We start from the raw sequence: 20,718 nt of genomic DNA, 5'->3' as shown, positions 1-20,718 counted from the left end.
AGGAATCGCGTAATACGGTGATTATTTTTTTCTAAAAATTTTAACCCATTTTGCGTTTCTTCACAATCAAACGCAAGAAATCTAAAAATAATGAATCTTTTGAAAATTCCTCAAAATCCGTTTTGCCTCCGCCTCAATTTTCTTAAAGAAACTAAAAAAGGATGCGTTTTTGTACTTGTAGTGACTTAAAAAGCATCTCAAGAGGCAAAGCTTTGATCAAAAACTCATTTTATTAAATTGGCGCAGTTTGTTCAATGATATTTGTGGAGTAGTACCACTAGCTCCACAAGTGGTTCAGTCCCTGTGTTCTTGGCGTGACCATCAACCAAAAATTGTGAAAAATGTAACAAACCCCCTTTGTTTCCGGGGAAAATCAAACAAGAAAAAAAAAAGAAAAAAAAAAAAAAAAGAAAAGAAAAAGTAAAAAAGGAATTATAAACCCTGCAACCTTAATGTGAGGGGAGGGGGAGAGGCGAGGGAGCACAGCATTATGTTGGTGTAGGATCTAAGGAAAGAATAGTGAAGTTTTAAGTCAAGCAGAGAACGGTATGTGTTATCTACGTACTCATTTCATTGTTTGCTATCAATTTGATTTGCTGTATGTTGCAGATGTATATGCAGCAACTGTACTTTGGTATTCAGATCTAGAATCATTTGAAAACAGGCGGCAATTCTAAAATAATAATAAAGCCCCAAATTACACGCCAGACTTTTTTTTTTTTTTTTTTGCTTTTCCTTTGTCGCTTTGTCTCTTTGTCTCTCTTTTGCAATCCTTCTTTCCCATTTGTAACCATAAAGTTTTGTTCGTTAGTCACTGTATATACAATGGTTTTCTTTTACGAAATCATACATAAAAATAGTTTGTATTTAACCTCAAGATATTTAAGGGTTTGTATTCTTCCCTCTTTTTTTTTTCTTAAAATCGTAAATCACTTTCCTTTTAGGAATCTTCCTATTTCTGATAACCCATACTATCCGCTTTTTCAACAGTTCATGTACGTGGATCATCGAAGTCAAGTACAGCAGCAACCTATAAACAATTCCTTTCATGAGTCAGCTCCGCATAGTTTGCAACACCATACCACTACTGATACTGCTACTGCTGCTGTTACGTACCACCCTATAATGTACCCAACGACTTCCTCGTCGACGCTGCCCTCGCCAAAGCCGACATCTTCTTCACCGAATTCTGCATTGCCTCGATTACAAACATCCGGGTTTTCCAACTACTGTCATGAAAAACAGCGGCCAGAGTCTTCAACCACAATCACTCCAAATTCATCAAGTCATTTGCACCCATCCTCAGCCACAACAACGACGCAATCGTCACCACTACGGGCATCGCCCATTTTAAATTCTGACAACAAAATCTGCCAATGGTATTGTTGCTCATGTGGACAATCTTATGGATCTGTATTATACAAGCATGACTACCTTAAACAGAATGAACTGACTGAACATCAAGAAGCGGCAAATATCTATCGTACTGAAAACCCGCCCACTCAATCGACGCGAAATTACATTTTCGACAGCCTCAAGTATTATAGTCAAGTTGTTTACCGAGATCACAAGCATGTATTGTCGAACTCACCCACTTTGGTGAAAGGTGACAATTATTTTGAGTGCAAAGGTGGGGACCCCAACGATGCGTATAATGATAATCGACAACAGCAGCAAGAGCATTCACAAGAGAAACCACAAGAGCAAACTAGTGCGATTGATACACCCGATAGCCCCCGATTAAACCCTCATACACCACTAGTATCACCACTCCATTTGGATTTAAACTCTAGCTCCAATAGCTTGATTGAGTATCAAGATCGAGCTATATTGAGTATTCCAAATCGGTTTACCTGCCACAGATGTAATCACATGATGTGTCCTTATTGTCTTAAATTGAGATTGAAGGATATATAAAGGGGATGATTAGTCCACCTAACAAATCTGACTCAACTTTTCAATCCCACACGCTTTGAATTTCCAAAGTACATAGTTTCTACTCATTTTATATTATTTATTTATATATATTGATTCTAATATCAACGTTCACAGCATTATACTCCCTCTCTCTAATTACTTTCTATTTATGGACTTCCTCAGCAACCACTTTTGTTTGTTTTTCAATATCTTGCCTTCACTTCGAGGAACAACTTTAACTGGTGCTCCAAAAGTTTGTGTTTTGACATAAACAGGACCCTTTTTAACTCCTTTTACTTTACTCCTTTTCAACTCACGTAATTTTTGCTCTATTTGTTGCTTCTTCAGTAAATGGAAACTAGGATCATCGAGTCTAATATGTTTTGCTTTTATTTCCAGTTCAAGTTGTGGTTTTTCAAGTATCGATGCAATATCATCTGGTAAAAATTCAGGTAATTCCTGTACTGTCGATTGTTGCTTTGCCATTTCTCTCTGCTTCTTTTCCAATTGCTGTTGTTTAAACCGTTCATTTTGCAACTTCCTTCGTTCTTTAGCTTCCTTAGCTAATTCTGCTTGTCGTTGTTGTTCTTGTTTTTGTTTTGCAATGAGTTGCTCTTTAGCGGCGCTGGTTGATTCTTCTTCTGGCGCTTCATCGGAATCTTCATCTTCCAGATCATCCTCTGAATCCTCCTCTATCTCACCAATATCATTCTGATCTTGAATCTCCTCCACCTCATTAGGTATACTCTCATCATCATCATCATCATCATCAAATTTGATTTTTTTATTCTTGGGTGCTGCATTATGAGGTTTTGAATATGTATCGTCATAGCTAAGAATATTCTCCGATGACACGTCATCTGGGTTATTCAAAACACCAAGATCATGTGAGTGATCTGTCTTGTGTAGTTTACTTCTAGTCACAACCATGGCTAAAGAGAACTCTTTGCGATGACAATTGTAAAAAGTTACAAAGATGAAAAATATAAACAACAGAGGGATGCGCTACCGTACAATTCTTTTATGAAACCGAAATTGATTCTAATTCTTTCTTTTAATTTGCTACTCCTCTAAGCTTAATCTGTTTCACGACGAGCATATTCTTATAAACAGCATCATTCAACATGCGCAACAAGATTTCCAGAATTTCCCCTTCGTACGAATAAGATACAAATACATCCTGCAAAATTCCTCTAATATTGGACAACTTGGCAACATTAGCATTATGATCATCCTGAGAATAGCTTTGCAAGAACTTGGTAAAGATGGTGGAAAGTGATTGTTCATCTTGGGAGTTGGATAATTTGTAATCACTGATTTTACGAAAACAATCATGAATACAACTATTGAAAAATTCATGGACTGGAGGTGTGGCAGCTGATGAATTTGCAAGATCAACTAATGATGTGATCAACTTTAGCCATAGCTGCTCATTCAATGTCATTCCATCTGAGTTTGTAGACTGAAATGTTGCTGGATCTTCACAAATTGTACATGCAAGATTCACATACGATTCGCACTCTTCCTTCAATTCAAGATCCTGTACAAGCTTCAAGCGGTCCACGATGACCAGCACCGCATCTTCAAACTTGTGCTGTTGAGCAATAACAATCGCTTGTCCATCGGTGATATTATTCTCTTTCAAAAGAGTGACTATGCTTTCATCCCCATCAATCATATCCTTAAACTTCTCAACAGTAGCAGTTACTAGCCCCTTTGCAAATTCAATAGACAATCGAATATACTCGTAAAGAAGCTCCTTTGAGCCATGTCCCTCTGTGAACAACTTTGTCAAGTACCGATACTTCAACACGTCGTCACTAATAGCAAGGATCTCCTTGTGAAGATGTGGAGCAAACTTTTGGATCAACGAAAACACAATATCAACATCCAAGCTCACAAGCTTGGCAAAGTTTGTTTTCAAGACTCTACCAAGGTTGATCCTCTCATTGTTATCTTTGGTCTTTGTAAATGCATCAGTCACGATCGCTTGTACCTCCAAGATTAACCCTTCTTCACTTGGATCCTTCAGTAACAACAGTTCCAATGCACTGGCGTACTTTTGCTCAGAAATATACAATGTGACCAAGACATTATTAAACCCTCCCAACTCCAATTTCTCAGTAAAATGCTCATCCTCTGGCAAATATACCGAAGTGAGACTTTGTAAAGCCAATTCACAATCTTGGGCAATTTCAGGATCCTTATTGGAGCATAATCTATCAATAACCATATTCAATGTAGACTCTGCAAGTCGGATAAATTGAGGATACTTGGGATAGTTCCTAGCGATGAATATTGCCAATTGACATTTATCAAACTCGGAAAATTCATTTGCTTCGTATAGATCCAACAATGCCTCAATTAAATACTGTCTTGTGTATTTCGTATTATCATTCAAGAATGACGATTCAAAAAACTCATTCATGGCTGAAAGCATCTGAAATGAATCTGATTTAAGAAAAGTGTACAAATAAGGAAATATTGTACCATCATCAAGAGCGTGAACAAGCTCACCATTGCGAGTAATTGACCCACTTGAAAACAAAATATCGCATATTGTTTGTATAGGTTCTTCAGTGGTTAAAAACTTCTCAGTCGGGAATTGTCTTCCAGTAAGGATAAAGGAAATATAAGTGTATGCCATAAATGCATTATCCGGGCTTATTGTCTCCTCCCTAAAATCATTTATAAAATCCAACAATGGTGTTTCATAATCACCTAAAAGAAAATTCCAAATATAAATCAAACATTCTCGTAAATCATATTTCTTGCACAACAGAATCGTCAAATCAATATCCAAACTTTGTATATCTAAAGTGCATAAAATCTCAGTCAAAAGATCGCCATTGGATGCGTAATATTCAACCAAGCGTTTCAATACTGCCGGTGGTAACACCAATATTGACTCTGAGAATATAAATGGTTCCAATGTCTCGAAATAAACTTGATCATTATCAACGATTGTTAATAAATCTTCCAATATGTCACTATACCCAACATATGAAATAATTGTCAAATATCTTGCCAAATACTTTGCATGGTCGGCACCCTCTAAATTCAGTAAGGACTCTTTCATGATTTCAATTAGATAAGGACGTACTAGTGTAGATCGTTTGGTTTTGTCCACTGGTAAGCCCACGGCCACTAATTTTCCTACAGCATTAGCATTGTAGTACTCATCAGCTATTTCCAACGCTTCAATGTATTGTGAAGCTGAAATTTTCTCCAATAGGATATCTGCCCAACTTAATTGTCGTCCAAGGTAAAGCTTTTGTTTATCGAGTAGCATGAGACAACGTTTAGCAGAACTCAACTGTTGATAACTTCTCAACGTATCCTCTCCAATGAGTTCTAATGTGGCTCCGTCGTAGTAAAATGTCGACATCTTGTCACTTGTGAAAACGCACAAGATATCAGATTGTATCCACTTGATTTCCGTAACATTTCCTTCAAGAGTTCGTTTAGCGGTCTTTGTAAATGGTAATTTCGGAACAACTTTATCTTTATCCTTGGCGTCATTGACAATTTTTAGGAAATTTGCAGGAAATACTTTATTGTTTAGTTCTAATACCCCCAATACACTGTTCCAACCATAAGCTAATTTTGCATTAGCCACTCCTTGCAAAGTTTTAATGCATGGGAACCATGACAATGCAGTAACATTTTCGGAATTCTTGACGCCAATTTTGTACTGCGTCTTGACTAGTGACAATGCTGGATCATTTAACGATGTGGTTGAGTAAATAGAGAGTACATCGCGCGTCATCAATGCAAAGACACCCATTCCATCAGTCACTTGATGCGAGGAGCCAATTGGCAACACACCAGCACTCTGAATCTTGCCATCTGTGGACAAGAGCCTTTCGTTGAAAAAGTATACATTACGCAATTTTCGTACACCATTGTGCTTGATAACCACTCCAGATTCGTCCAAGCTTATAAGATGATGTGTCTCCTGCTCGACAAATGCCAAAAATGTTATACTTTTATTCATCGCATGGCCATCGTTTGAGTTGGGGTAGATTGTAAAGTATGGCTTGGCCAATTCCAGTTTCAACTCCCATAATCTAATTGCGCCATCTTCAAAACCAGCTGCAAAAAACGACGAGTCAGAACTAAAAGCCATACTGGAGATGGTCCCTTGTTCTGGGCATTCGAGGCTAAATTGAATATCTTGGTTGTAGTTGAAGATTATGATTTTCCCACTGGTGGTCCCTAGGGCAATGTATATCGCATTGGACTTTAGTTGCGTTAGTTGTCCATATGTTGATTCAAAACTGGTGGAGGTTGTGACGTTGGAAATTTTAGATAGCTCAGACCACCTAAACAAACTGCTCACTTGTGATGACTCCCTCGGTTGATGCTGCTGCTGCTGCTGCTGCAGTTGTTGTTGTCGTAGGTTTGTTTTACCCTGATATGATCGTAGAGCCAAACTGGTTTTTGTTGTTGATCGATCATCAAACCTTCTCTTGTAACTGTTGCTGAACGAGGATGAATTATGTGAGGATACACTTAGCGAGGGTGATCTCAATGACCTCGTTGCAAGATCATATATTGTAAGCTGTTGATCTGACGCCATTTTTCTGGAAGGTGATTTGGTCCCTGATTGATCTTTCACGTAAAAAAAAAAAAAAATGTCAAAACCAGCAGCCGCTTTTTCTGGCGCTTAGTCCCCATCACAAATGAATTTATCCTTACAGGACCCATTTTCTGTAGCTAAGGAGTTTCCCGAGAGTCTAACAACCAATCTCAGTTATGGACACTCAGTTGCTATCCAATTCAACTACAATGGAGACTACTTGGCGTCGGGTCTTTCTGATGGATCAATAGTCATTTATGAAATGATGTCTTGCGGCATAATAGCACATATTACCGAGGATTGTCACGTACGACCGATAACTTCAATCACTTGGTCTAGATGTGGTCGCTATTTATTGACCTCATCGCAAGATTGGTATTGCAAATTGTGGGATTTGAGTTTGATCAATAGTAAAGATACTTCACCAGTTATACGACAAGTTAAATTCGATGGTCCAATATGGCTGTCTAATATTCATCCAGAAAACCATTTCCACTTTGTTGCGTCACTATTTGATGATTCTCCGGTGTTTGTTAGCTTGGAAGGGGAGTCGCCTCAAGTTACGAAGTTGAGGACTGATCCATTATCTGAGGATGAAGAAGAGCAGGAAGAGGATGCAGATGCAGAAGAAGGTAATGAGGAACAGCCTAGGAAAAAGAGAAAGAGTAATAATAAACCCAATGATAAGCATTTCACATTAGTTACTACTTTTACTCCAGAAGGCCACTACATTTTCACTGGTACCAGTAAAGGTTGGTTGAATATCTTTAGAACTAAAGATTTAAAATTGATTTACTCAAGCAAGGTTGCCAATTCAAACATCAAGAATATATCTATCTCACCAAATGGAAGGAAATTGGCATTAAACTTTTCCGATCGTATAATCAGGCAGATCAATCTTCCTGATTTGGTGGATTATGAAGGAGAAGGGGAAAATCCAATAGAGTGGGACTTTGAAGTTGATCACAAGTACCAAGATGTTGTAAATAGATTACAGTGGAATGCAATTTCATTCAACCATAATGCAGACTTTTTAATTGCATCAACTCATGGTCAATCGTCTCACGACTTGTATCTCTGGGAGACATCGATGGGTTCGTTGATAAAAATATTAGAAGGGTCTAATGAAGAATTGATTGATGTCAAATGGAACTACAATAGATGTAAAATTGCATCTATAGGTCTTGATAGTGGGATCATCTATATTTGGCTGATTCAGTTTCCACAAAAATGGAGTGCCTTGGCTCCTGATTTTGTTGAAGTGGAGGAAAATATTGATTACATAGAAAAGGAAGATGAGTTTGATATTATTGATGAAACGGAATTGAATAAAAAGAGGTTAGAAGAGGAAGTTATGGAGATTGACGTTGTTACAAACGAGACGACAGATGCAAGAGGGTTTGATATTACACGAGAAACTTTTATAATACCCATTGATTATGAAAAGGAGTTGTATAGATGAGCAAGATGGGGAGAGACTAAAGCTGTTGGATAAGAGATTATAGAGAATCACATGGCATGTACTTTTATAGTAGGTCAAAGTCCCTTCTTTTTACACAATATTTCTCTCTTTTATGCAATCTTTTGTAAACCATGACCTTTAAACTCTCTCATTGTTGCCATGAAGTGCATGCTGTTAAGAAGAAATCTGGCGGGTAATTTATATAAACTGCAAAATTCTTTCCTCTGGCACTACCAATTGCTTTGCTGAAAATGTAAACAAACGAAACGACAACAAAACAAAAAAACAACAACAACAACAACAACATTAACCAAGCAAAACTACTGTACTCATCATAGTTGCGCATTTGATATCAGCTACGGAGAGAAGAAGAAGGGAACTACCTACTACTAATACCCCAAAAGATATAATCATCATTAGAAAGCTTTAAGCAGTATATTCATCTGGCGCCAATCAATTGAACAACAAAGGAAAAAATTGTTGTTTTGAAAAAAATATCCCACGAGTCACAAGTTTAACCGTCAATCAGATTTTGAAGACTCTAACTATTTCACCACAGGAGTTTTAATAACGGAGAGACTGTCTCAACTTACTCCCCATTGCATACAAGCATACACGTACCTTTTACTGCTTGTGCAAAAAAATTACACCAAACGCGTTTCTTACCTTAATACCAGCATCCCCTCACGGTCAGATTCCACTAATTTGTTATAATTGTACTACAGTTATGTCGTCGTTTCCATTTACTCCCAGAAAGCGTCTGATATACAGAGACAACGCATCGGATGCTTTTTTCGAGGACGAACAAGAGATGATTAGCGCCGTAATATCCACGTTACAGATCCCTGAAGAAAGAACCAATGTTTCCACAACTTATACCAATGGGAAGAACAACGCTACTGAAGTTCAAGCTTATGCCAAGATTGCTGGTAGGGACTGGACCTACTATGTCAAGTCATTGGCGGTGTCGATAGGAAGAAACACTGAAACTGCAAATGGCTCCACCAATAACAACAGCAATAGTAATAGTGCCCCTCAAATTGATATTGATTTGGGCCCAGCTAAAATTGTTAGTAGAAAGCATGCCACAATTACGTATAACTTGGATTTAAGATGTTGGGAATTGAAAGTTTTGGGTCGAAACGGAGCAAGAATCGATGGAACAAAGATAAATGTTGGGTCACTGGACGTGAATGCTTTGCATTCAGGTGCTATATTGGATGTAGGTGGCACACAAATGATGTTTATTTTACCTGATGCACCTCCGGTAGTTGCACCAAAAATGTTGGAAAAAGCGCTTGCCAAGTACAATGAAATGAACAAAGGAGGAGGTCCCAATAAACGTCAACGTTCATTTGGTGGGTCATCTTATAACAATAGCTATAATAGTAGTGTTGGTGGAGGATCCAGAGGCTATCATGTATACGACAGTATCCTGATGAACCATTCGCCCAGTTCAGTTTCAGCAACTTCATTACAACATAATTTGGACGAAGATTTATCGAAAGAGGAATCTAAAGACATTAAACCACCATACAGCTATGCAACAATGATTACGCAAGCTATTTTATCTGATCCATGTGGAGTCATGTCATTGGCCGATATATATAACTGGATCTCCGACCACTATGCATATTACAAGTATTCCAAAACCGGTTGGCAAAATTCCATTAGACATAATTTATCACTAAACAAAGCATTTGAAAAAGTTCCTCGTAAACCAAATGAACCTGGTAAAGGAATGAAGTGGCAAATTAGTGAATCTTATAAACAAGATTTCCTCAACAAGTTGAATGATGGAACCCTCTCGGGAGCAAGAAAGGGGTCATCAGTTTCTCGACAATTGAGTTTGCATTTGGCTACTCATAAGCATTTGCCTGATCCAAACAATCCTTCAATTGAAGCATCAACTAATCAGTTTCAACAACAGCCACAACAACAACAACAACAACAGCAACAGCAGCAGCAGCAGCAATTACAAGGAACATTCAACCTATCAGCCAATCCATTGCTGTACCCTGGACAACAACAAAACCCATACATGGCCAATCCAAATCGACCATATGTTTACGGCCAACAACCTCAAAATCTTCCCCAACAGCAGCAGCAAAATATGTACTCGCAGCAACAGCAACAACAAATCCCCAATTACTCGCTCGTGGGAGGGTATGGCAACAACTTGGCCTCGCCGTTGAGACAACCCCAGCAATTGAACCAGGTGCAGCCACCATCACAACAGCAACAACCACCACCATCACAAGGGCAACCTTTACGTGATGGAGCCAAATTGGCCAATGCGCCACCACAACCGTCATCAAACATGTACAATCTCCCATTACAAAATAATAACGCTATTGACATTAAGCCCAACTTGCATTCTCGGACATCTTCTTACACCAACACAACAACGAATCAATTACCCGATTTGTCACAAATGCATCCTCATTCATTTGCATTGTCGTCAACTCAAAACGACTCGTTATCGTCGATCAATGCTACTGCACCTACGGGAAATTCCACGTCTGACATGTTGTCGTTCACTAGTCCTAAGAAGATTTCGGCTTTGGAAGCATACACTCCTGAACGTGGGTCAAATAAAAAGGCTGTGGGTTCGAAAGGTGTGAAGCAAGAGCAACCATCGCCATTAAAGCAGCAGCAGCAGGTGGATCAACAACAGGATCAAAATCAGCAGGACCAACAGGAACAGCAAAGTCAACAGAATCAACAACTGTCCCAACAACAACAACTGCAGCAACAACAACAACTGCAACAGACACTGGCACAACAGCCCAACCAAACCAGTCCTGCGTTTTGGAATTTTGTCCAATTCAGTACTCCCAATGGTCAAACTCCAATGAGGAAAGATAGCAGCCATGAAAGTGACGAACAAAATAATGGAAGTCCTACCTTGAATCGGAAAAGTCACCACAAGAGTGGCGTCAAAGAAGAAAATGATTCTCCTTTTAAAAAGGACCATGACCAACAAGCAGGCATGGTTGATTCGTGAAATTATTAAGGAGACGTGCAGTTGGTGTTTTTACATTTTACTTTCTAACTATTTATATTAAAGATTTTTATTTTGTATACAAAGTTAGGTTGTGTATTCTTCCTTGTATAAATTAGTCATTTGAATCAAAAAGACGATCGATTACGAATATCATTCAATTTCTTTTCAACTTCGCCAACTGATTTATTCAACTTTTTAGCAATTTTCAACTTCATATCAAGCGACAAGTTCAAATACATTTCAACAAAGTCACCATCGAAAACATTCTTTGCTGGTGAATAGTAACTTCCCAACTTGGCATGGCTCTTGCCCGCTATATTAACTTCATCGTTGTAGCTGCTAATTTCCAATTGCAAACCATGTAAAAGCTCAATTTCCGATTTGGAAATCAAGGGAATTAACACCCCAATGGTGCCTGAAAGGCCTGTGTATATGATACACTCTTCACCACCGAGATTAAACGAACCCAATTGGAATGAAGTAATGACATCAGGTATATAAAATTGGCATAAATTCTGTAACTTGTAAACACACGAGTTCAAATTAAAAGACGATCTAGCTGTTTGTTTCAATACCGTCCAATTTTGATCAACTTGTTTCGAATGGTCTCGATCTAACCTCGATACAAATAAATTACCATATTTATCACCTCCAATAACTGTATCGTAATCCAATTGCTTCCATGCCGTAATGTTTCGTTTCACGACATCATCAGCAATGGCAATAAATTGGTTTTCTTCGTGATCGAATTTAGCGAAAATGATTGAGTTTGCCAGATCAGCCAAAATCAAACGATCTCGAGGTTGAGGTGATGCTTTAACAATTGATTGTACAAAGTCAATTCTAGTTAATGACTTCCGCAACAATTGACGTTGACCAAGTTCATACAATGAAATAGTATTACCTGAGGCAACAAGTAATCGATCTTGGAAAACCTCCATTACTTGAGGAACATAATTCAACTCAGTCTTGTGGATATACTGCAAATTCTTTTTCTTATCAATTTTAAAAGTGTATAGTAGATTGCTATCATTCTGTTTAGTTACACCAACAACCAAGTACATGTTCTTTTTAAATTGCACTTTTACTATATCCACTATCCTCTGATCTTTTACAAACTCCAACGTTTGCTTAATCTCGCCATCCTGGATAAGCTGTACACATGACGCACATCCAGAACCTCTTTCATACCCAAACACTTCATAATATTCCCCATCAACCGTATCTTTAACTTCCTTAGTCAAATTCGTTGCATATGGTGTATTGATTCCCATCTCAACTTCACTCACAAATAACCTGTCCTTTTCTTCGCCAATGATCTTTCTCGGCATGTATCGTAAGTTCAAATCAGTTATAGTGAGTTCTTGATTAGGATCAAACATACTATCCTCTTTGCCAACTGAAAAAATCACCAAATTGTCCCCATGTATACCAACGATCCCATCTCCTCCGATATCTTCCGACTTGAACGATGCCCCGTTAATAATATCAATATCCAACAACGGGGTACACCTGTACTTACCCTGATGGAAATAGCCTATCCATGGCTTTGAAGAAATTGCCAATACTCCAGTAATATCTTCTGATAGTTTTAATCGGTTCAAGTTAATTGGCTTGGGTCCAAGATACTTAATCCTTGTGTCGGATAACTTCCCACTAAATGTATCGATTTTGGTTCGAACGTATACTCCATTATCCATACCGATATGGATCAAAGTTGTTGATGGATTATGAGTCAACATCACTAAAGAGTTTGCACTTGATGACAATGCTTGTAACGATTTGGTTTGTAGACAGCTTTGTCTTTGTAATGAAATCACCAGTATCGTTTCATCTGCAAATCCAACTACAGCAAATGAACTTTGTTGTGTCAGGATACACATACTGCGAATTGGTGACGAAACTTCCAATCTATCTTGATATTCAATCAATTGATCATCGTCGGGATCAGTTTCAAAGTAAACTAATTCCAAATTTGACATTCCAAGAAGTACCTGTTGATTGTTTGTAGTTGCATGGGTGATGGTTATACCAGCTGGTGGATACCAATTCGTCACCTTTTTCTTGCCATTTATATGTCGTAAACCATTGGAGTATATCTGGACAATTGACGATTTACCCACTTGTTGAACAGCAACAGTTGGTTGGTCTAGGACAAATTCCGAGTCAGCCACTTCTTCAATCACTTCACCAATGGATAAAACCAACGTCTTGAATGAAAGTGTCGATGTGATTACTAAATACTCATCATCAACTGCATCCGCTGATATCTTTGTTGTGAATATATTTGTCGGCTTAAAGGGCAATGGAGATTCAACAAGAGTAGTTGTGGGGGTTCCATGAATAATGCTCTTCAATTTCGATTTGGTTGATAATGTCACCAAAGTGTCGTTTTGCAAAATTGAATCCGTCAAGGGACTCAATGACTCAACAATATCAATCAATGCCAAATTATCCAATCCCTTCAATTTGAATTCAAGACTCTTTTCTTTAGCTAATAGAATAGTTTCCGCCTGTCCACTCTTGTTTATTCGTACATCATCCTCACCACGCTCTTCTCCCAATTTCTCAAATTGATAAAGCAATTGACTTCGATTAACACAATTGGCAAAGCAAAGCCCATTTTTGAATATGTTTAAGCTATAACACACAGGAATCGTATCAAAATAAGTTATCTCAATATCCCTGACTAACTCACGATTAGAATCGTAATCAATAATTAGTCGAAATAAATCACCCAAATCATTCTGCAACAAGATGAAAAAGCCATAGCTCTTTTTCTTCAAGACATGTGTCACATGAGCAGTAATTATAGAATTTTGATTCTTGCGTCGTGGTAACGGTAGTATAATACTTTCTGCTCCTAACATATCATACATGATCCAATTTTCACCACAAACAAGAACTCCGCCAATATGTCCAGGAACTGGAACAAGATAATTAGCATCATTAGGAACAGTCCGTACTTTAGAATTGTGCTTCACCACATGGTTCATTCCTTGATCAAACTCATAATAATTCAATAGTGTCACTTGTTGCTCATTATCATACTCCAATGCTACAAAAAGTGGATTAGAAAGTCCACTTTCTAAGCTAATCAATGACAAACATAGCAACAGTTGCTTGCTTCTAGCAACGCTAGCATACTCCACAGGTGAACTCAATTCCAATTTATCTGCACTAAGTTCAACTCTATACAAAAGTTTCTTCTTTTCCATAGCACCTACTAAAATGCACCTGCTTTGGGAATCCACAGCAAGAAACTCTCCTGGGTAACTTCTATTCCATCCATTCTTACACATGGGCATCTGACAACACGATACAAATTCATTACGTTTCAAATCATACTGAATAATAGACAAATTGCCTGAATCACTAGTGAATACCAACACGTCATGGTCATTGAATCGTAGCTTATCAACAGAATTGATCACTGCAAATAGATGTTGACTTATCTGCGTGCTGAGTTTCCCGGTCTCTGGATCTGCAATTAGTAGTGATAGATGAGTGGATGAGATGAGTGCTAGCTGCTGTTGTTTCGACTTGGGAATGAATTGTCCAAGCACCGAGAAGGGATAATTTGACGCCGGCTTTAAAGTAAGGTTATACAAGTATGGCGATTCATTATCTATCAACATTTGGCTCGTCTTTATCGATGTTTCCTTGTGAGTGGGTATGAAAGCAGCGTGGTTGTTTTTATCATTATTATTTTTTTTTTTCGCATTTTGGGTGCAACAAAATCTGGCGCTAAAAGAAAAGAAAATTTACAAAATACCCACAGTTCAAATCGTAATCAAGTTCGTGAATTAAATAGTAGACTATATACGCTCTAAATCGACCTTCTCCTTCTCTCCTTCTATCTCCCCATGTTCCTCTCTATGTTCAACGGTAGACTTTACAGCCTCAATTTCTTCCATACCAACAACAGCATCCAAACCATCCTTGATAGCATCAGTAGTATCAGTGATTTGGAACCACAAAAGTGGAATAGCAATCACCAACGAACCTTGAACCAATGCCCAAGAAGATGCAAACAAGTTCATATATGGAACACCAATAGCATCCAATCTCCAAGCAATGGCAGCACCAGCGGATTGAATACCCTTGTAGAAACCAGCATACAATGCAACTTTCTTTGGGTTATTTGACAAAGCACCCAACGTCCACAACACATAAGTTTGGAAAATTGAATCGTATCCACCATAAAAGAGGTAAAGAAACATGGGTCCGATATAACGGCCTTCTTTGAAATCCATAGGAGCAATCTTTGGAGGAACCGACTCAACTTCCTTTCTGGTAAATTCCAATTGGAATTTCAAACCACCTCCCCAGATGGTCAATCCGAGAACGAATAAGACAACCCAACCAATCTTGGCTCTAGTTGGACGTGAATAATATTTCAAGTCCAAAATGAGACCTAAAAGTACAGCACCAATCATTTGTGCAAGCCAATAAAGCAATGAGTTCAAAGATCTAGTACGTAAGTTGAACATTCCATGGTTAACATTATTGAAATGATAAGTGTAGAACCAATTTGAAGCAAAGAACATGGGGAACATGATAATAATTTTTGGTTCATGAATCAACAATTTGAACAAATCCATCAATTCATCTTTCCAGTTTGGGTATTTATGGTTATCCTTGGCAACTTTGGTACCATCCAGCTTCCAAACTTTTGAGCTTGGCAACATGAAACATGCAATAACAGACCCACACAACATCAAAACAATAAATGCAATAAACGTTCCATCATTTGCTGATGATCCTTTATTTTCAAGATTATTAGCCAATGGGATAATTGAACCAATGACACCACCCAAGTTGAAAATGACCCAAAAGATCATAATAGCTTTACCTTTATTTTCTTCAGTAGCGTAACTCAACACAACCAAACCTTGTGCTGACCAAAGTATAGCAGCACAAACACCCAAAAGAGCACCAGCAAAAATAACAAATCCTTTGTTTTCATTGTGGTTGAAGGATAATAATGAACCAGCATATAAAGCGTAACCTAAACCACCAATCATTAAGGACAAACGGACTCCAATGGTATTACAAATGGTACCACCAAAGAAACCAATAGTGGCAAATGTCGAGTATAAAGCCACCGAAGCATTATCAGCAGTAGGTTTATCGGAAATTGAGGCCCCAATACCAGTAAGGGCATTGTACATACCTGGAGTCATAAAGATGACAAAAGCACACATACACACCTGAACCATAGCGTTGGAATAGTGGAATTTCTTGCCAAATACGTTGAACATCCTGTCATACCATCTTCCACTAGCGGCAATTTCTTCAAGAGAATGATGCTTCAACTCCAAATGTACTTGATCATCATGAATGTGGTTTTCTAAATCTTTCGAGCCAGATGAAGTCGAGGTGACCTCCATTGGCATTGTAACCTTCTCTTCAGTCATTTCTTAATTATATGTGTGTTGTAGTTGTATGGTTTTGAAAAAGCGGCTGTATATAAGTGATTAGAGTGAGTTGGATACTGAAGTAAAAGTCACAACTCCTTTGCATCTTTATCACCAGGGGAAGTTGTCTTTATATATATATATATAATTTTTTTTATTGGGGATTAAAATCAAACGTTGACAAAAGTAAAATGTAAAATTTAGATAAGACATATTGAAACTAAAAAGAGAAAATTTTTCTGTATATGGGCGTAAAGTTGCAAAACCAGTACAAAAAAACAAAAAAAAGGAATTAGACGCCGTACCAAATGGTGCTGCCCCGCTTTAAACAGACACAACAATGTTGCACTTTTCTTTTTTAGACAAAAGAAAGCAAAAAATCAAAACAGTAAAGCATTTTCTAATTTGAAGCACAAGACTCGAGTAACCGTAACCTAAGTATAGCTTTATTATGCATCTACCTTTTTACATTTTGTTACCTGTTTTGACGTAGCAAGAGACTAAAAGAAATTTTAAAGAAAATGCCGTCATTTACCAAAGTAGAAAAAAAGAGCTTAAACTGTTACATAGTCCCATTTTAGTGTAAGCAAAAAAGAAAAGGCGAGTTTTATAAAGGGTATGTTTACGACAGTATTGGTTTTTTGCAATCTTGTTGTATTTTATCTATACAGATTGCAACATAAAACAAAAATTAAGGCGAGTTGATTTCCGCTTTATTGCTCCTTTTGCGTAGGATCTGGCGCTTAGCAAGGTTTTTCTGATAAAGGGTTCTTCTTGTTGATACAACGTTACAGCACTCCGTTGAGCATAAAGATTACAGTGTCTCGAGGCTTCTACAGCTTTTAGCTCGCGTGATGTTGATTTTTTTTGGTTCCTTAAAGAAAAAGGCGGAGAAAATAATGAGAGAGTGATGATTGATGATGATGAGGTTGGTATTATTTTTGTGTGATGTTTATATTATTGCCTATTTGGGATATACACATGCGGCTTTCTGATTTTGTGTACAGCGGTAGATTATTTCCACTACTTTTTCGTTAATAGACTCCTCTTTCGAAGTAGCAAAGGCAAGAGACCCAGTGGTGTAATATCTTGACCAATTCTTTTATCATATATCACTGACTAGCTCTGACTGAAACTCCTTCCCCATTCCGCTTGAGACTTGAAACTCTGGTTTTTTCTGTGGTGACGTGATTTGTGTGTACTGCATATAAAGTGCCAAAATGTAACATGGTTGCAATTCTATAGACAATGTAACATCAAAAGAGATCTCTCTATCTCTCTAATACTCAACACACCCAAAAGAAGAGTAATACTTTTATCAGTAAGAGCTTACATTCAAGTGAATGAGATATAGATGATAACAGAAGATAACCACCACTTCGCTATGTGATTGGTTTCTCTTACTTGTACAGTTGGTTATTGTTTCGGTTGCAAAAACAGACGCGTACTTGAATAGCCGCTTGATTCTTCCAGCGCCAAGGCAAATCTCGTACTATGTGCAACCGCAACTTCTTCTCTGGTTCGCTATGTCACAGTAGTACAATACTCTGTCATTTTTGCAACTAAAATCTAAAACCCCAGGAAATCTCAGCCAGTCACTAAATCGATTCGAAACTTGTTTCAAAGACACATGCTTGGTCCGTATTTCCGTGCACTTACTTCTCAGTTCAATCGTACGACTAAGCGTCCTGTAAGGAAAGAGAAGCGCCTGTACGTTGAGATACTCGGAACTAGCTGATTAGTTATTCCGTTCTAAAGAAGAGCAGAAACATTCGATTTCTCAAAAGAAAAGCTGTATGCACCAATATAAAATCCGCGCCAGCGCATACGTTTCCTGAAAACATGCGCCATTTCTATAGACGTGTTTTAGATCTGAACGCGTCGTTGCATTCACTATAATAACTTTGACTACTACTACTAGCTGATAACCCTCAGCTTTAAACTTTTGCGCAATAGGCTTTACTTTACCCCAGACATTCACCGTAAAGTTTACTCGCGTATCTCACCACTCGTGTGGGGTACAGATCTAACTGCAGCTTACTAATGCAAATTTAACTGGGGTCAAGGGAGGAGGTTGCAGAAAACCTCACGAGGTTTTTTTCTTATTCTTTGTTTGATGTTACACTGGCGTCTAAATGTAACATGAATTTTTTTTTTTTTTGTATGACGGCATTCGGTTTTACTTCCCCTTTGGCGCTTGATGTAACAGCCATCCAAACCAAGTGGATAACAGGAAGTTTGAATATTGGAAAGTTCAATAATACTATTTCAAAAAGCTATACAGTTTTATAAACTTAAACCAAACCAGTTAAGTCTTTCATGCGTTGCCATTGGTAGTTGTCAACTCTTGGCCAACTTTGACTATACTAGCAATCAAATCATCCACCACTTTGTCACTCAAAATAGGTGAGTTGAAAACAACTCTGAAAAACTCTCCTTGTGATTCATCTTCTGGATTTGGACTGAAATCAACTAGGTATTTGCCTTGTTTATGCAACTCTCTTGAAATGTATCTTGTTACCTCTGTATTCCTCTGGCCGCTCCTATTATTCTTCTCCGTTAAGCTAGGTGGGTGATAATAGAAACAAACTTGTAAACACTGTGGATTTTGTGGACCAACAATCTCAAACACACCATCAGGATACGAGGTAATCTTATCCACAAAGTACTCTTGAATCTTATAAGCATGATCAACACGATGTTGGAATCCAATTTGGCCATAATACAACCAACTCAAATAAAATTTAAAACTGTCTGCTCTACGACCACATCCCATAGTTCCATCAGCCAAATCATAATTCTCATCATCATCATTATCTCTTCCATGAAACAAATAAGGTGCTTGTAATGACATGGCCGTTTGGAAATGAGCCACATGAGGGATAAGCAAGAATGAACAAGTGGTGGGAACTCCCAACATCTTGTGTGGATTAACAGTGATTGAATCAGCATATTGACATCCTGCTAATCGGTCTTTATAAGTGGGTGAAAATACAACATTACCACCCCATGATCCATCAATATGGAAATGCACATTGTATTTCTTAGCCACTTTGGCAATCTCTTCAAATGGATCGTATGATCCAAATACTGTGGTACCTGCAGTTGAATTTATATATAATGGTGTATATCCATCTTTAACTGACTGTTCAATAACACGTTCCAAATCATCTACTTTCAAAGTCCCTTCTTTTGTCACATCAACCTTAAAAACAGACTCACTTCCCAATCCCAATAATATAGCTCCTTTAACCACGGAATAATGGCAATGTTTACTAGTATAAATAGCAAACTTGTAATCACCATTCCCCTTTTGCTTAGTCTCGGGAAACTTCATACTTCGAGCAATTTGCATACTAGTAATATTCGACCATGACCCACCACTAAAAGTCAATCCACCACAAGTTTGTAAATTATCAGTGAAAAACAACGAAGCATACTTTTTGCCAATATAATTTTCCAACACCGACAACACGGGCGAAACCGTATACACATGTGAGTTGGTATTCAATACACTCAAAATAACATCAGAAATAACTCCAATGGGGTTATTCGAAGCATACAATTTATCCAAAAACCCCGGGTTCCAAGTGTTTACCGAATACGCCAATACTTTATCAATAATCTCCCATAATTGATCCTCACTGGCTGGTTTAACTAAATTGTTATCCAGATCATTAATCAACTCCTTCTTTAAGAAAGCTGGTTCGTGATAAGTACCTAATGAACTAGTCTTGTATTTGGGTGACTTAGGATCAGCTTCTGCGATATATTGTAAAATTTTGGGCTTGATTAAAGTGAGCAAGTGATCCAACTCTTCAACTCTGTTCTTCTCTAAATCTGATTCAATAGTCATGGTTGGTAAAGGCTAATGTCAGGTACTCTCTGGTGTGCTGTCCTGTTCCACTGGTGTATTTCCAAGCTGGTCTTTTTGCAGTTTTGAAAATTCTTTTTGTCCAAAATTTTAAAGTTTTAGACCTCGGATTAATTCGGCGGTTAATTTATTTTTCGTTGAGATGGTTCCACACAATACGTCATTTGGGGTAATTATTGCAAAACAGTCACAACTTCTCACGCCCCACTAAAACTGAAAACTCTCTAAGCTCTAAACAACATACACATCTACTCCTAACAGTTGTATATGAAGCTATGAAAAAGATATGTCTCAGAAATGAGTAGGTTTAAAAGCCCATTTAAACGTTTTTGCTTATCTTGGCTTGTATTAGAGGAAAGTCCAAAAAACTGGTCTCATTAAAGATGAATATCCTTTTAACCAACGTGTTTCTTTGAATGATTTTCCAACAGATCATTTTAAAGCAAATAGTTACAA

General features: G+C 37.8%; 8 protein-coding genes across 8 annotated transcripts; 3 read left to right on the top strand and 5 right to left on the bottom strand. All coding sequences in view use genetic code 12, as the record gives it.

Annotated features, from left to right (window-relative positions):
- Nucleotides 1-993: 993 nt before the first annotated feature.
- On the top strand, nt 994-1,917 carry I9W82_004514 (uncharacterized protein; the record flags this gene model as incomplete). Its single annotated transcript, XM_067693594.1, has 1 exon — nt 994-1,917. One exon carries the CDS (start codon nt 994-996, stop codon nt 1,915-1,917), a length of 924 nt encoding a protein of 307 aa, XP_067547300.1.
- Nucleotides 1,918-2,073: 156 nt separating this feature from the next.
- BUD21 (Bud21p) lies at nt 2,074-2,847 on the bottom strand (the record flags this gene model as incomplete). The annotated part of the gene is made up of 1 exon (XM_067693593.1): nt 2,074-2,847. The coding sequence occupies one exon, from the start codon at nt 2,845-2,847 to the stop codon at nt 2,074-2,076; it is 774 nt and encodes a 257-aa protein (XP_067547299.1).
- A 124-nt stretch (nt 2,848-2,971) lies between these two features.
- VPS8 (CORVET complex membrane-binding subunit) lies at nt 2,972-6,499 on the bottom strand (the record flags this gene model as incomplete). The annotated part of the gene is made up of 1 exon (XM_067693592.1): nt 2,972-6,499. One exon carries the CDS (start codon nt 6,497-6,499, stop codon nt 2,972-2,974), a length of 3,528 nt encoding a protein of 1,175 aa, XP_067547298.1.
- Nucleotides 6,500-6,602: 103 nt separating this feature from the next.
- SWD1 (COMPASS subunit protein) lies at nt 6,603-7,961 on the top strand (the record flags this gene model as incomplete). The annotated part of the gene is made up of 1 exon (XM_067693591.1): nt 6,603-7,961. The coding sequence occupies one exon, from the start codon at nt 6,603-6,605 to the stop codon at nt 7,959-7,961; it is 1,359 nt and encodes a 452-aa protein (XP_067547297.1).
- Nucleotides 7,962-8,688: 727 nt separating this feature from the next.
- FKH2 (forkhead family transcription factor) lies at nt 8,689-10,968 on the top strand (the record flags this gene model as incomplete). Its single annotated transcript, XM_067693590.1, has 1 exon — nt 8,689-10,968. One exon carries the CDS (start codon nt 8,689-8,691, stop codon nt 10,966-10,968), a length of 2,280 nt encoding a protein of 759 aa, XP_067547296.1.
- A 125-nt stretch (nt 10,969-11,093) lies between these two features.
- On the bottom strand, nt 11,094-14,606 carry I9W82_004509 (U2 snRNP complex subunit; the record flags this gene model as incomplete). Its single annotated transcript, XM_067693588.1, has 1 exon — nt 11,094-14,606. One exon carries the CDS (start codon nt 14,604-14,606, stop codon nt 11,094-11,096), a length of 3,513 nt encoding a protein of 1,170 aa, XP_067547295.1.
- Nucleotides 14,607-14,786: 180 nt separating this feature from the next.
- On the bottom strand, nt 14,787-16,388 carry NGT1 (Ngt1p; the record flags this gene model as incomplete). Its single annotated transcript, XM_067693587.1, has 1 exon — nt 14,787-16,388. The coding sequence occupies one exon, from the start codon at nt 16,386-16,388 to the stop codon at nt 14,787-14,789; it is 1,602 nt and encodes a 533-aa protein (XP_067547294.1).
- A 2,317-nt stretch (nt 16,389-18,705) lies between these two features.
- Nucleotides 18,706-20,244, bottom strand: I9W82_004507 (uncharacterized protein; the record flags this gene model as incomplete). Its single annotated transcript, XM_067693586.1, has 1 exon — nt 18,706-20,244. The coding sequence occupies one exon, from the start codon at nt 20,242-20,244 to the stop codon at nt 18,706-18,708; it is 1,539 nt and encodes a 512-aa protein (XP_067547293.1).
- Between the last annotated feature and the right edge of the window lie 474 nt (nt 20,245-20,718).

This window comes from Candida metapsilosis (genome assembly GCF_017655625.1).
Source record: "Candida metapsilosis strain BP57 chromosome Unknown scaffold6, whole genome shotgun sequence".
NCBI lineage: Eukaryota > Fungi > Ascomycota > Pichiomycetes > Serinales > Debaryomycetaceae > Lodderomyces > Lodderomyces metapsilosis.
This window is presented reverse-complemented; position numbering and strand designations above follow the sequence as displayed.